At 43.5% G+C, this 14,282-nt stretch overlaps 1 protein-coding gene across 2 annotated transcripts in view; it reads left to right on the forward strand.

Annotated features, from left to right (window-relative positions):
* Nucleotides 1–1,773: 1,773 nt before the first annotated feature.
* HSD17B12 (hydroxysteroid 17-beta dehydrogenase 12) overlaps nt 1,774–14,282 on the forward strand; it is a 178,166-nt gene continuing 165,657 nt past the window's right edge. For both annotated transcript variants that reach the window (XM_055423868.2, XM_088843264.1), the window contains exon 1: nt 1,774–2,061. In XM_055423868.2, the coding sequence (XP_055279843.1) occupies nt 1,902–2,061 (160 nt within the window). In that variant the 5' untranslated portion in view covers nt 1,774–1,901. The remainder of the gene's footprint in view (nt 2,062–14,282) is intronic.

Here is a 14,282-nt window from a genome sequence, read left to right on the forward strand (position 1 = left end):
ATGTATTTTTAGCTTATATAACTCTCTTCCCCTCCTTCTACCCTATTCTAAGAAGGATGGAATTGAATATGTGGAGGGCCCTTTGTTGGTGAGCAATGATGATTGGGATATATAAATCTGGGGCTATTCTGTAGGTAAAGGTTTTGACAAGAGAGAAAGACGAGGAAGGTAAGTTTGAAGGAGAGAGTGGTGAGACTTCAGCTGAACTGGACAGGCATCTCCAACCAAAGTTATCAGATTCAATTAAAATAAAATATGATGCCAGCTTATCTCACACTCTGTTGGGCAACTGACAGTTTATGAAGAACAGTAATTAATCCTGTAAGAGGGAGTGAAGAAATAATATATAATCCAGTGCAAGATTATATCTAATTAATCATACAAGAGGAGGAGGTGTTTTAGGGAGCAATAAGGTTCCTAAATATTACAAAATGATGACTTTAGCTTCCGGATATGTTGAACTGTTGACCTTTAGAATTATTAAGCTTAAGTCCCTGTCTTTTAAGAAACTCTCAAGTCTTCAATCAGCAGCCCCTACTGGTTAAGAGATAAAATAGACGTGGATTCAATCCCTTGGTCAGGAAGATCTCAGGAGGGCATGGCAACCTACTCCAGTATTCTTGCCTGGAGAATCCCATGGACAGAGGAGTCTGGAGGGCTACAATACATAGGATCCAAAGAGGCCACTGAAGGGACTTGGCACGCACTGGATCAGAAAACACTTCAGGTAGCTTATATGATTTCCAAATCCCTGACAGAAAAGGAAACAAAAATGCACGTGAATCACTGGACAGCATCACACAATTTCTTAAAACTTTGTAGTTCTACTCTGTAACTTCACCGAGGTGGTTTTCGTACCCCTCCTTAGACTGCACACTTTTTTTACGCCCTCCCCACTCCCTCCCATCTGTCTTCCCCACCCGCCCCCTCCCCCGGAAATACAAAAAGAACGTAAAAAAAAATCTCAACAGTCCTTCAAATCCTGTTAAAACATGGAGCATTTCCCCCCATCTCATTGTTCATCAATCCATGTTCCCATAATATTTTCATTCATTTTATGGTTCTCATGCCATTGTGTATTACGATCATTCGACTCCAAGACGTTTATTTGCCTTGAGCTTCATCCAGAACCCTGGGAACTTTGTGGTTTAATGTTGGGCGCGGGACGGAGGCCTGGCATTTAGAAGGCCCCTCACACACGGCTGTGTAACTGCAGCTCTGTGTCGTGCGGACGCACGGAAAGAGGAGAGGCAAGCGTTTATTCGGAAAAGCTTCCGGGAACAACGACAGCACATTTGACAATGATACCGAGTTGTTTACTAAAGATGTGAAAATAAAACCACGGCTCCGCGTCAACCTACTACTACAATCTTGTCATTCACGAGCGGCGTCTCTCGTTCCATTCAGTCCTCAAACCCGAGCTCAACCCAGACTGGGTCTGATTGGCCAATCGGAGCAACCTCCAGTAGTCGCGAGGACTCCTCCAGCCAATGAGAGACGTGGGCGATTTGGTGGGGCGAGAAGTCCTCCCCACCCCGCACCCGACGGAGGAATTCTGGGGGCGTGGTGACGCGTTGGGCGAGGCTGAAGTTTGATTGGCAATCAGCGATCAGCAGTCTTAGAACGGATACGCGGTCGGGTGGGAGAAGAGGAGGTCGTGGGCGGGGCAGTGGAGCTAGAGTCAGCCAATGACTGGCGCGCTGCTCGCAGAGCGAACGATAGGTCACCAATGGCGGCACGGACGTGGCCCTGTGGGCGGGGCTTAGGCTCAAAGCGGCTTGCTGGTGGCGAGGGGCCAGCGCCTATTACTGTCGTCCTCACCGTCACCGCCGGCGCCTCTTCCTGGATTCATTCATTCGTGGTTTTTCATTCACGAAGGTAGTGAGGCCTGGTTGAAAGCCATGGAGACCGTTTTGCCTGCCACCGGCTTCCTGTACTGGGTGGGCGCGGGCACCGTGGCCTACCTGGCCCTGCGTATCTCGTGCTTGCTCTTCACGGCCGTTCGGGTCTGGGGTTTGGGTAACGAGTCGGCGGTCGGACCGAGGCTCGGTGAATGGGCAGGTGAGTCGAATCCCGCGCCGCCCTCCGCCTGACTCCTGCTGCGGCTCGCGCGGCTCTGGGCCTGGCCTGGCTCGCGCTGACCCGTTACGGGCCCGGCGCTTGGCCTTCGCGTCCCCAGCTCCCCTCTCCTCCTTTCTGAGGCTCCTGCGCCTTGCGTACCCGCTTGTCCCCCATGCCATCGCCTGGCTTGCTTAGACATGTAGTAGAGTTTTTAAATACTAAACATACTGCTGGCTTAACTCAGCGAATCTAAAGTGCCACTTGGGTGCAGGAGGAATCTGGCCTCAACTCTCTGGGGCTTGTGCCTTTTAAGCCATTCGGGTCCAGGGAGTTAGTTATCTTGCTGGTTGCTTCCTCAGTCACAGGCTACCTCTTATGAGAGTTTTTGAAACAAAAAGTCTTTGACTTGAATACAGGCCCTGTGCTCAGGATGAAAAGCATTCTGTTGCCTTTTGGGGGGCGAGGGTGGAGAAAGGACAGAATTTCATAAGTCTTTCTGGTCTTTGGAACCTTGGATTCGGCCTATTTCATATAATTTACCAAAGCCTTTTTTTTTTTAAATTCTTGGCTAATCTGTCCTGGAGTCCTAATGACTGGCAAGAATTATTGTTTCTTCAAGATGGTAACTCTTCATGTAGAAGTCAGAAATGCCTTCTGCAGGAGATTTGCAGGAAAGAGTATTCCCACAGAGAGTGAATTCCCACTGCTGCTGCTAAGTCACTTCAGTCGTGTCCGACTCTGTGCGACCCCATAGACGGCAGCCCACCAGGCTCCTCCATCCCTGGGATTCTCCAGGCAAGAACACTGGAGTGGGTTGCCATTTCCTTCTCCAATGTGTGAAAGTGCAAAGTGAAAGTGAAGTCGCTCAGTCATGTCTGACTCATAGCGACCCCATGGACTGCAGCCTACCAGGCTCCTCCGTCCATGGGATTTTCTCGGCAAGAGTACTGGAGTGGCTTGCCAGTGCCTTCTCCGGAGAGTGAGCTAAACAAACCTAATCATAGTTACGGTGTCTGGTGTACAATTCTCTCTAGGCAAGAATTCTGAAGATGTAAGGGAAAGGTCAGATTAGAGAAGCTGGGAAAATTCCACAGGAAAGTTTTGTTTTTTCCATTTCTGCCTTTGTTGATTTTCTTTCCCTATGTTTTGTTTCTATTAGCTTTTTTTTTTTTAAAAACCAAGTGATATGTCATTCTCCGATTATACATTCTGCTGTTTTATAACTGATTTTTTAAATTATGATTGGTTTTATATACAATTCATAGAGCATTTTATTGAATTTTGGGCTGGTTAAGGGTTGCTTTCAGGCTAGGCCCAAATAAGGTATATAAATAATGTTACTCCATATTCTTAACTTTATTCACTTAGAAACATTTCAGCAACTTAGTAGGAAAAACATAAATTAACCTTTTGGAACTTCAACAAAAAACATCTCAAGTAGGAATGAATCAGCATCTATTAACATAAAAATATTTTAAAAACTTACTGTTTTTTCATTATTGAAAAAGCAAGTGACGTGCTCAACATTGTTATAATCAAGATTATAATTTCACTGTTGATAAGCCTGAGTTCTTGGTTGTCTGGTTTGGAAAACTTGTTGACTTTTGAAATAGTGGAATAAGACTCCAGTGTCTTACAAAAAATCATATATGAAGATGAATAAGTTTTATAGTTTGTAATTAAAGACTTATGGTAATAATTTTTTTAACTATATAAAATTGACGACAGTGGCTGGTAACTTAAATGATCTAAGTCATCTATATAATAATCCATAGTAAAAGCCAAGTGTTGTGACCTTGTCATTTCATGAGTAATATTTATATTGAAAAGATTTGACCTCAGAGGAAGGATTTTGATAAATTAAGGGCAGTGTTTAAAAGATTTAGAAATGAAATTTGAGCTCGAACACTGATAATCTAGCAGAGAGGATCATAAAGTGAAATGTTATCCAGTTTACTTGTTGGGAAATTTAAAAGTAGAAGAAATGAACAAGTTGTTATTTGTAACATTACTTACATGTGGTGGCCTGAATCTTAAAATACTTCGTCCTTTATCTCTCCAAATTCAGGGAGTCTTTGGAAAACAAAAACTAAAATGACTTGGAAAACAAAGCCGCAGAGATGATACTTGAGTAATTAGGGTTAAGTTGTAATTAAAAACAGGTAATTTGTTCAACCGAGTATTAGGGTAACCATGCCAGGGCTCCTGTGCCTGTGGCCCTGAAAGCCAAACTGACAGCTGGTGTTTGCAGCACAATAAAGGTTTATCTGGGGCTTCTCATGCAGTGCTGGCAGAAAGGAAACTGCCTGCCAATGCAGGAGGCGTAAGAGATGTGGGTTTGATCCCTGGGTCGGGAAGATCCCCTGGAGGAGGGCATAGCAACCCACTCCAGTATTCTTGCCTGGAGAATCCCATGGACAGAGGAGTCCAGCAGGCTTCAGTCCATAGAGTCACGAAGAATTGGAGGCGACTGAAGCAACTCAGTAAGCAAGCAGCAGACGGGTATGGGAGACAAGTCACAGATCCACTCTGACTTTGTGTTTAGAGTTTTTCTGTTTTTGGTTTCTTTTAAAAAGAGGCGTGATTAATCATCATCTAGTGACATTTCCATGACACTTACTAATCATAGTTTCGGGAGTCAGGGTGTCTGGTTTACAGTTCTCAGGCCACGTGGTCCTTGGCACAAGAGTCTGTGAGCTCTCCTTGCCCTGGAGGAACTTGAGTTTGTTCCTTAATGATATTGACAACAGCAGTTTCAGTATATTAATGATGTTAACAATAGCGATTGTAGTCTTCTGACTCTGGTTGATTGGTGTTTAGTTAGCACAGGATTGAGGTAGAAGGGACCAGAAAAGAAATAAAGTTTTGGATAAAGAGATTAATTATAAACTCAATAAGGGAGTTTGGTTTTAGGGGGTCTCCGTGTCATTAGGGAAGCATTGTCTGCTTTCTAATATTGACGTTTGTTTAACATCTTCCTCTCCTTAACCAATTATTTTAAGTATTATATAATAATGTGTGTTGAGTTGGTGGTATATTTTTATACTTTTCATGCTTAAGTCTCTGCATGTGAGTATGTTTAATTCCTAACCCCCTTCCCCGCACCCCCGCTGCCCTTAGATTTTAGAATCTGAGAAGCAGGGACTGTGGGTCCTCCTTTTTTGTTTTTTTCCCACAGTAACTGGCGCATTGATCAGATATCAGTTCTTCTAAACTTAAAAGCTTGGAAAATCCCTGAAATACAGTTGGACTTTGCAGTCCATAAAAGTACTCCAGACCATAGATTCCTTAGTCTAGGGGGTTTTTGAGACCGCCCATTACCTGGCCCATCCTCAGCAACTTATTTCCTTCGTCTCCTAATCAAGAGCTGGGTCATCCCTTCCTTCATCCTCTCCAGTTACAGTCCCACGCAAGTACATTACTCTGATTTTGCTAGGTTTCTAGCGGGTGAGTTTAGCCAGTTTAGTAGGTAAGTCTCTCTTGCCTGCCTCTGTCATTTGATACTTTCTGTATTCCTTCTAAGAACAAAGAGTCCTGTGAAAGTAGAGTTTCAAGTTGTTTGAAGATCTCTGTAGCAAGTAATGAAAGAAGATGGCTAACAACGGTGACCGGGTCTATCAGTTTCCTGAATGTCAACAGGGAGTTTATTACACTTAGCAAGCTGAACCTCCAGAGAGTCACTAAACCCATTTGAGAATGCTAGAGTGATAAACCTCACTCTTTGACCAGAGTGAAAATGAAAGTAGTGCTGGATATTTTTGTTTGTTTGTTTGTTTGTTTTTAGAGCAGGGCAGGTGGTAGAAGGCAGAGAAACAGATGAACTTGGTCATAAAAGTTCTTAAGAATATTTATTCATTCTGCATTTCAGCTCTGAAAAGGAAGTCTGTAACCTAAATAGGACAAAGTCTCCAGATTGGAGTTGGCAGTGTGCTGTGTGCTCAGCTGTGTCCGCCTCTTTGCCACCCCATGGACTGTAGCCTGCCAGACTCCTCTGTCCATGGGATTTTTCGGGCACGCATACTAGAGTGAGTTGCCATTTCCTTCTCCAGGGAATCTTCCCGACCCAGGGACTGAAAATACACCTCCTGTGTCTCTTACATTGCAGGCAGATTCTTTACCTGCTAAGCCCTCCAGGAAGCTCAGGGGCAACCTTAAAGCACTTGGGCTCGAGCTATGTAAGGATGGCAGGTGCAGCTGGAGGATGGGACCTAAAAGCATGCCCTAGTATTATTTGGAGGAAAAACCAGAGAGGATGGTTTCCTGGAATTAGAAATTCAGCCTCTGTACTCTGAGCTGTTTCCTCCAACCTTAAACCAGCCTCCATTGTCTCCTGCGTCATGTTTTTTTTTTTTTCCCCTTGTTCTTCCTTTCTGTGCACTATTAAGTTTCCTAAAAGGGTCAAACGTGAGACCTCAGAGACTAGACTTGGAGTCTAGCTCCTCCTCTGTATGGCAACCCACTCCAGTATTCTTGCCTGGAGAATCCCAGGGACGGGGGAGCCTGGTGGGAGTCTATGGGGTCGGAAACAACTGAGCAACTGAACTGAACTGAACTAGTAATACTGTTAACCTTAGCAGCATTATGTACCTATCACTTTGGCTAATTGACAATATAAGGCTTAGTAAGAAAAAATTAATAGCTGGCTGACTCCATCTTCAGAAAACTGAGATTACCTTTGCTACTGCAGTTGAGAGTGTTGAGCTTCAAAACTAATTTTCTGTTTATTTTTGTTGGTTGAGGAAATTTATTTCTTTCGGTTTCAGAAAAAAAAAATTATTGAAAAATTGAGTGAATAGAATATATAGGTAAGTGGATTTGAAGAAGTCAATTCCATTGTCTTTAAACTCATTTGTAGGTAAAGGAAGAGTTAAAAGAAATTTAATAGTGTGTCTTTGGGCTGCTATACCAAAATACTGTAGACTCAGTGGCTTAAACAACGAACATTTCACTCAATTCTGAAGGCTGGGAAGTCAGATCAAGGTACTGGCATGTGTCTGGTGAGGAACTGCTTCCTGGTTTATAGATAGCTGTCTTCTTGCTCTATCTTTCCATGACAGAAGGGGCCAGGGAACTCTCTGGGGTGTCTTGTAAGGGCACGGAGAGTATTTGTTAGGGCTCCACCCTCATGACCTAATTACCTCCCAAAGACCTCCACCCCCAATACCATCACATTCAGGGGTTAGGATTTCAACATATATATTTTGTCCCTAACATAGGAATTCCGGAGAAGGCAATGGCAAGCCACTCCAGTACTCTTGCCTAGAAAATTCCATGGATGGAGGAGCCTGGTAGGCTGCAGTACGTGGGGTCGCTAAGGGTCGGACTCGACTGAGCAACTTCACTTTCACTTTTCACTTTCACACATTGGAGAAGGAAATGGCAACCCACTCTAGTGTTCTTGCCTGGAGAATCCCAGGGATGGGGGAGCCTGGTGGGCTGCCGTCTATGAGGTCACACAGAGTCGGACACGACTGAAGTGACTTAGCAGCAGCAGCAGCAGCAGCAACATAGGAATTCAGTCTGTAGCATAGATCCTTCATTCCATTTCTCTCCTGCTCATCTATCATGAAAATAAAAATACTGAAATAGCAATTTGTATCTCTGCCTTCTGGAATCCGTTCCGTTCCGTCGCTCAGTCGTGTCCGACTCTATGCGACCCCGTGGACTGTAGCCTACCAGGCTTCTCCGTCCATGGGATTCTCCAGGCAAGAATACTGGAGTGGGTTACCGTTTCCTTCTCCAGGGGATCTTCCCGACCCGGGGATCAAACCCGGGTCTCCCGCATTGGAGGCAGACGCTTTCACCTCTGAGCCACCAGGGGAGCCCGCCTGCTGGAATAGATGGTGATTAAGGCAGGGAGGGTGGGTGGAGAGTGTGATCCAACACTATTCATTTGTCCATCCACTGCCCAAATCCTCTTGAGTTCTGGCCAGGGAACAGGGGGATGGCCAGCAGGAATGAAGAACAAACTGCCCTGTTAAGTGGTGGCAAAGCAGACGCACTCGGTTCTGTGGCAACTTGTGCAGGAAGGTCAGCGTGATGTCTGACCTGAGATCTGAAGGGAAGTGAAGAGTAGCAGACAGAGCAAGGGGATCAGCAGGTGCTAGGCTCCTGAGTTGAGAAAGAGCAGGGTCCCCATAAAATAAGACCTGAGTGCCTGGAGCCAAAAAAGCGTAGGTCTGATTTAAGATGGGAGTGGAGCAGGGTGAAGGGGCCAGGGACCAGGGCAGCTTAAGAACATGGAAAACAGTTGTGGGGATTTTAAGCAGAAGGGTAATGTTGAGTTGCAATTTTATTTTTTATTTATTTGGCTGTACAGGCCTTAGTTGTGGCACGTAGGATCTTCAGTTGCATGCAAACTGTCTGTTGCTGCATGTGGGATCTACTTTCCTAACCAGGGATCGAACCTGGGCCCCCTGCATTGGAAGCTTGGAGTCTTAGTCACTGAACCACTGGGGACATCCCTGAGTTGCAACATTTAAACAGAAATTTTTGCTTCTGTGATCTTTCCAAAGCTGTTGTATTGCCACAGAGATAGATTGATGCAAATTATTCAGATAATCTCCGTTAAAATTGCCTTTAAAAATGCAAAACCATACTTTATAGTCAGGGAGGCCATTTCTGTGCACTTTCTGGTTATCATCTTTCAAAGACTATTTCTCCCCAGGGGAAATCTAATCACTGTGGTGTGGGAAGTGCTACTCTTAATCAGGGACCGGATGATAAGGTTGTTGAATGAATCTGGAAACCAGGTCATTGCTTTCTCGAGGTCACTCCATAGAACTGAAACGTGATAGTTGAGAAGCCTACCTCAGGTCAGTCTCAGAGGGAATGCTTTGTTTTGTTATTGATTTTGTCTGGTGAAACAATGCGTTTGCTCAATCTAACTGCCTGTTCCAGGGAGACTATCCAGTTTCTGAAAAGTTATCCTTACTGCTGTTAAGTGAAGTTATTTCTAGTTAAATGATGTCGTCATTGCGGGAAAAGAGGAAAGGCAAGAAAAGAGGAAAGTCTTAAAAAAACAACAACAGATTTTGAGCCATTACTGCCTCTCAAGAGTGTGACAGTGGGTAACAGTAGCGCTGAGGGGAAGTTTGGCTTTGGGTTCAGTGCACTGTGAGCTCTGCTACTTGCTAAGCTGTTTGGGCAAAGATTGCTAACCTCTGAGCATAACTTCCTTCATCTATTAAACAGGGCCAATAACTTTTTGGGATTATTATGACAATAAGATGATAATGAGGGTCTCTTGTAACCTTTTGTGTGTTATTATGGGTATCAAGGAACACGTATTTAAGGCATCTTTATTTGTACACATTGTTCTTATTTGATAAAAGGTGATTGTTGAAACCACGAAGTACTGTAGTTCACTCAGCAGATAAACTGTTGGACATCTGAAACTGTGAATAGATCAGTTACAAGGTGATTCATGCTCCTGCAGGAGAATTCCTTGCTTTATGGAAAGATTTACCAAAATCTTGGTTTACCAATATATGGTTCCCATTAGTGAACCTAAGCTATGATGGACTTAGAAAAATCTGGTTCTATTCAACTTTTCAATGACATTTGTAAAAACCTGAGGTCATCAACTCTTCTTCTGGCACCCATGTACAGTCTGTAAGGAGACCTTGTTGACTTTAACTTCAAAATACCCAGAATCCAGTTTCTTCTATCACTCTGGTGTAAGCTACCGAAATCTCTTGCCTTCGTATAATAACAGCCTCCTGTCGCTGATTCCATCTTGCTTCCCCTATAATTGTATCTTAAAGAGCAGCCAGCGAACCTGAAAAGCTCTAGTCAGATCATGTGATCCTTTGCCCAGATCCCTCCAGTACCTTCAGATGAAAACGCAAACTCCTCCCTGTGGCTGACAAGGCTTTTGACCACCTGCCTCCTGCCTTATTTACGTCTCCCCTCTGCCCATGGTTTGTCTCCCTCTCCCTCCCTCCCTTCCAGCTGCACCCTCTTGCTCCTTGAACTCGATTCCTTAAACATGCTTGGCCTTGCTGCCTTGACCTTTGGTTATCCCTCTCTTCTTGAATGCTCTTCCCCAGATGTCCATTTGACTAAGCCTTCTTCCTTCCTTCTAGTGGTTACTCAGATATCACCTTCTCAACAAAACCTTTCCTTCTACCTTTAAACCAACAATCCAATCTCCTTCAGCCCTCTTCTGACCGCGTTGGCCGTCATAGCGTTTGTCACCATCCCCCATCCTGTAGATGTTCATTTTTGATGTTTCTTGTTTGTCTCCTCCCGTTAGAGTGGCAGCACCATGAAGACAGAGATCTTGTTTGTTCACGTTTGTATCTCCAGCACCTAGATCAGAGCCTGCACGTGAACACTAACACTTAGTTATTGAACGAATGAAAATATTCAGGTACTCCAGGATTTTTGAGGGATAACATATTTTTTTTGTGGGGGATTCTCTTCTCTCTCTACATTCTCTTTTAGTTATAAATCTAAGAGCTATCAGTGGTCTCCCCACCTCTAAAAGTGAGATTATTTAGTCTAAAAACAAAATATAGACTATAGGCTCAGGGAGATGTTCTCATGGTAGAGACCCTGGGATCAGACTGCCCAGAGTGACTTTCTGTGTCCCAGACACGCCTGTGCGGGCCCGCTTCTGTCTGCGTCTGTGTCCTTTTATTCGAGCGGAGACTCCAGTAGTTTCAGTGGTTGTTGAACGTTGTTCTCTGCCTGGAGTGATCTTTCTTCTGTGGTTCACTGTCCCTTACTTCTCCTGTTCATGAAGTTCTACCTACTTTTCTGAGTCCAGATTTTGAATGTTTCTGTGCAGCTGCCCAGATGGACGCCATCCTGTACTTTTGGAATTCTGGTAGCTCTTGTTTTACCCTTTCTTGTGGGCTTTTCCACACTTTAACTTTTTAGTTGTTGGTGTGTATGTGTGTGCACCTGTGCCTGCACGCATGACTTTGTTCTTAACTATAGACCTGTCAAGAGTGTCCAATAAATTATATATAGCGAATGAATATATTTTCTTTTCTTTGAATTGTATTTCGACGGGGATGGGATGTTTTCCATTTTGCGGGTTATATTTTGCAAAATAATTTGTACACCTTTTTTTCTCTTTGTTTTAAAACCTGAAGTGATGCCTTAAAAGCTGGTTGAAATTAAACCAAGGCTGACTAGACAAAGATGGGTTATTGAATTATTGCAGCAGAGCTGGGATAACAGTTTTGAAAGTGTGAAATGCAGTGAGAGCAAAAAGGTGGCTTTGTGTGTGTGTGTGGCACTCAGTTGATAAATCATGTCGGATTGTTGCGACCCCATGGTCTGTACCCCGCCAGGCTCCTCTGTCCGTGAAATTTTTCAGGCAAGAGTACTGGAATGGGCTGCCATTTCCTTCTGCAGGCGATCTTTCCGGTTCAGGGATCGAACTTGCATCTCCTGCATTGGCAGGTGGATTCGTTACCACTGACCCACCGGGGAAGCCCATCCTGTGTAGCATAGGTAATAAGCTAATCTTTTTTCATACATGTGTTATAAAACCAACCACTCTGCCAGATTTAATAAACATTTCAGTATTAATAAAAATTTGGTAATATAGTTATCATTTAAACCTAAGTTTTTTTTTTTTTTACCTCCTTTTGTCTGCACCACCTGGCTTGTGGGATCTTAGTTCCCCAACCAGGGATTGAACCCAGGCCCTCAAGTTCCAATCACTGGATCACCAGGAAAGACCCCTCAAGTCTTTAAAAATTGCTACAAGTAGACTTTCTTTTCATAAGAGATTCTTTCCCAATGAAGATTTTAGTAAAGTTTGCTAATTGGTAAAGCTGAGATGAATTAGTGAAAAAAATTGAATTCTAGGATGTATTGACCAAAATGTAGTTTTGTTATTTCAAAGGCCTGATAAAATGAACCCACACCTTCTAGAGCCTTCAGACCTTTTGGGGGACATTGGACTGAATTTTGTGGAATATCTCTTTGGTAGTAAAGGCATTGAGTGGTCAGTGTATAACTGGTAGAAAGTTAACCACAGAGCATTGAGTATATGCATTTTTTTCCTTCATGGAAAGAAATGAATCCTGCAGTTGGTTGATCATCTACAGAAGTTAAGTTGGCCATTTTCTGAGGAGCCTGAGAAAACTGAAAAATCATAAGAGACTAGTGAGAGAATGACAGAACTGGAAGGACCTCTTCAGTTGAACTATTAGGGAAGGAAGCTGGAAGAGGTGAGATGATGATGTAACCTTTTGTGTGTTTTTATGGGTTTTTCAGGGAACATGATAGAGAATATCTAGGCAAGAGGATCAGTGGCAAAGAGCAGAAAATGGGGGATGCATCAGTGGTGGGTTGATTAAAAGCAGTGGTAGGAGTGGGGCTTCCTAGTGGTCCAGTGGTATAAGGCTCCACTGCAGGGGGCGCAGGTTTGATTCTTGGTCAGGAAACTAAGATCTGACATGCCCAGCAGCCAAAAAACAAACAAAAAAGTATTTAAAAGAACAGTGGTAGGAGTGATGCGCAGCAGACTCTGACGGCAGAATAGATTTGTGAGGGATGAATTAGGAGAGGAAGACTAGTAAGGAGGGCCAGCAGAGGCGATGAGTGGAAACAGCAAGGACATTGGCAAGACTGAACTCCGTCGCACATTTCAACCGCTGGTGTGGGGTGTAAAGCCTTCTCTGTACAAGAGCCTGAATTCTGAAGAAATGCCACTTCTCTGTAGCCCCGAGGATACCACTATTTCCTGTTCTTGGTACATGCCTACATGGACATTAAGATTGGGGGACTTCCTCATTATATATGGTGCTTCAGGCCAAGTGGATCGATCCAGTATGTCTTATCTATAGCCTCGGCTGCACCTCTAGCCTTAACTCCAGATAACGTTGATGACACTAAATTGCCAAGGAAATATTATATAGGTTTTAGGATACGCTTCTCAAGATGACCAGGAAAGGGTACGTACAGTCTCCTTTAGAAATTTAAATTCTAGTTTTTAAAGTTCCCTTAACCCTCCTGGTATGTTTAAAAAAAAAACCCCTGATTCTCCAGATTGATTTCACTGTAATGCCTGGTGGTAAGTGCTCACTTCCAAGCTCACTTCCAGTGGAAATGTTGCCAAGCTTGCTTTAATGATCACTGAAACTCCCATCTTGTCACATCAACGGAGCTAATAAAGTAAACAAGTTCCCCTAATTTTGCACATTCAGTCTAATAATTTTGCTGTGGAACAGGGAGCAGCTGCTTATCTACGTGTTCCAATAGCTATCTTTGCCTGTCTTGAGAAAGGAGGGGATGATCTCCTTATAGATAAGGGGAAAAAAACCAACCCACAGCAGGTTAGAGAATGATGTTCACACATTCTGAATTAGAGGAGGCTGGATTAATGAAATTTTACCATAATGATGACATCTTAATTTACAAATTGCTTTTGCAAGTTTTCTCAGATGATTTCCATAACCATGTCCTATGCCAAGACCAGAGGGAGCTGCAGAGACTGTAAGGAGTGTTACACAGCTAGTAAATGACAGAAGAAACTGAATCCACGTGTTCTAACTCCAGACTTCTGCCAAAGCTCCTGATGAGGGTGATTTTAAGACAGTTTGCAGTACCTGGCCAAGAGCTTATATGTCCGAGACTTCCGCAAATGTTAGTGAAAGCGAAAGGTCTATTTCTACCATATTTTCGTCATGACAATATCCATGGGACATAAGAATCAATTGGATGTGCTTGTTAAAAATAGAGCCTAGGGCTTCCCTCCAGACCCATTCAGTGAAAATATCTAAGAAAAGAAGTTGGGGAAATATATTTTTGTTTTTAACAAATTAAGTTGATTCTTAAGCTCATGCATTTTGGGAAGCACTGGGCTGGGATCAGGCTAGTCTTGGAAGAAGGCAGTGGGTTATACACGCAGGCTTTTTAGCCAGATAGCTATTCTTAGTATCAGGACTTGGTTTATAATAGTGTTAAAACTTCCCAGTGATTTCTGTACTAAATATTTACATGTAATTTTGACAGTTAAATGGAGATTCTATTTTAGGCTACTTCTGTGTTTGTGCATTCAAAATAGATCAGGAAAAAACAAGCAAAACTTGAAACTTCTCTATGTTGCTATGCAATGAGAACTACAAGCAGTATAGTGAAGTCGCTCAGTCGTGTCCGACTCTCTGCAACCCTGTGGACTGAAGCCTTACAGGCTTCTCTGTCCATGGGATTCTCCAGGCAAGAATACTGGAGTGGGTTGCCATTTCCTTCTCCAG

This window comes from Moschus berezovskii, chromosome 14 (assembly GCF_049115385.1).
Source record: "Moschus berezovskii isolate FMDL1 chromosome 14, NW_MosBer_1.0, whole genome shotgun sequence".
NCBI lineage: Eukaryota > Metazoa > Chordata > Mammalia > Artiodactyla > Moschidae > Moschus > Moschus berezovskii.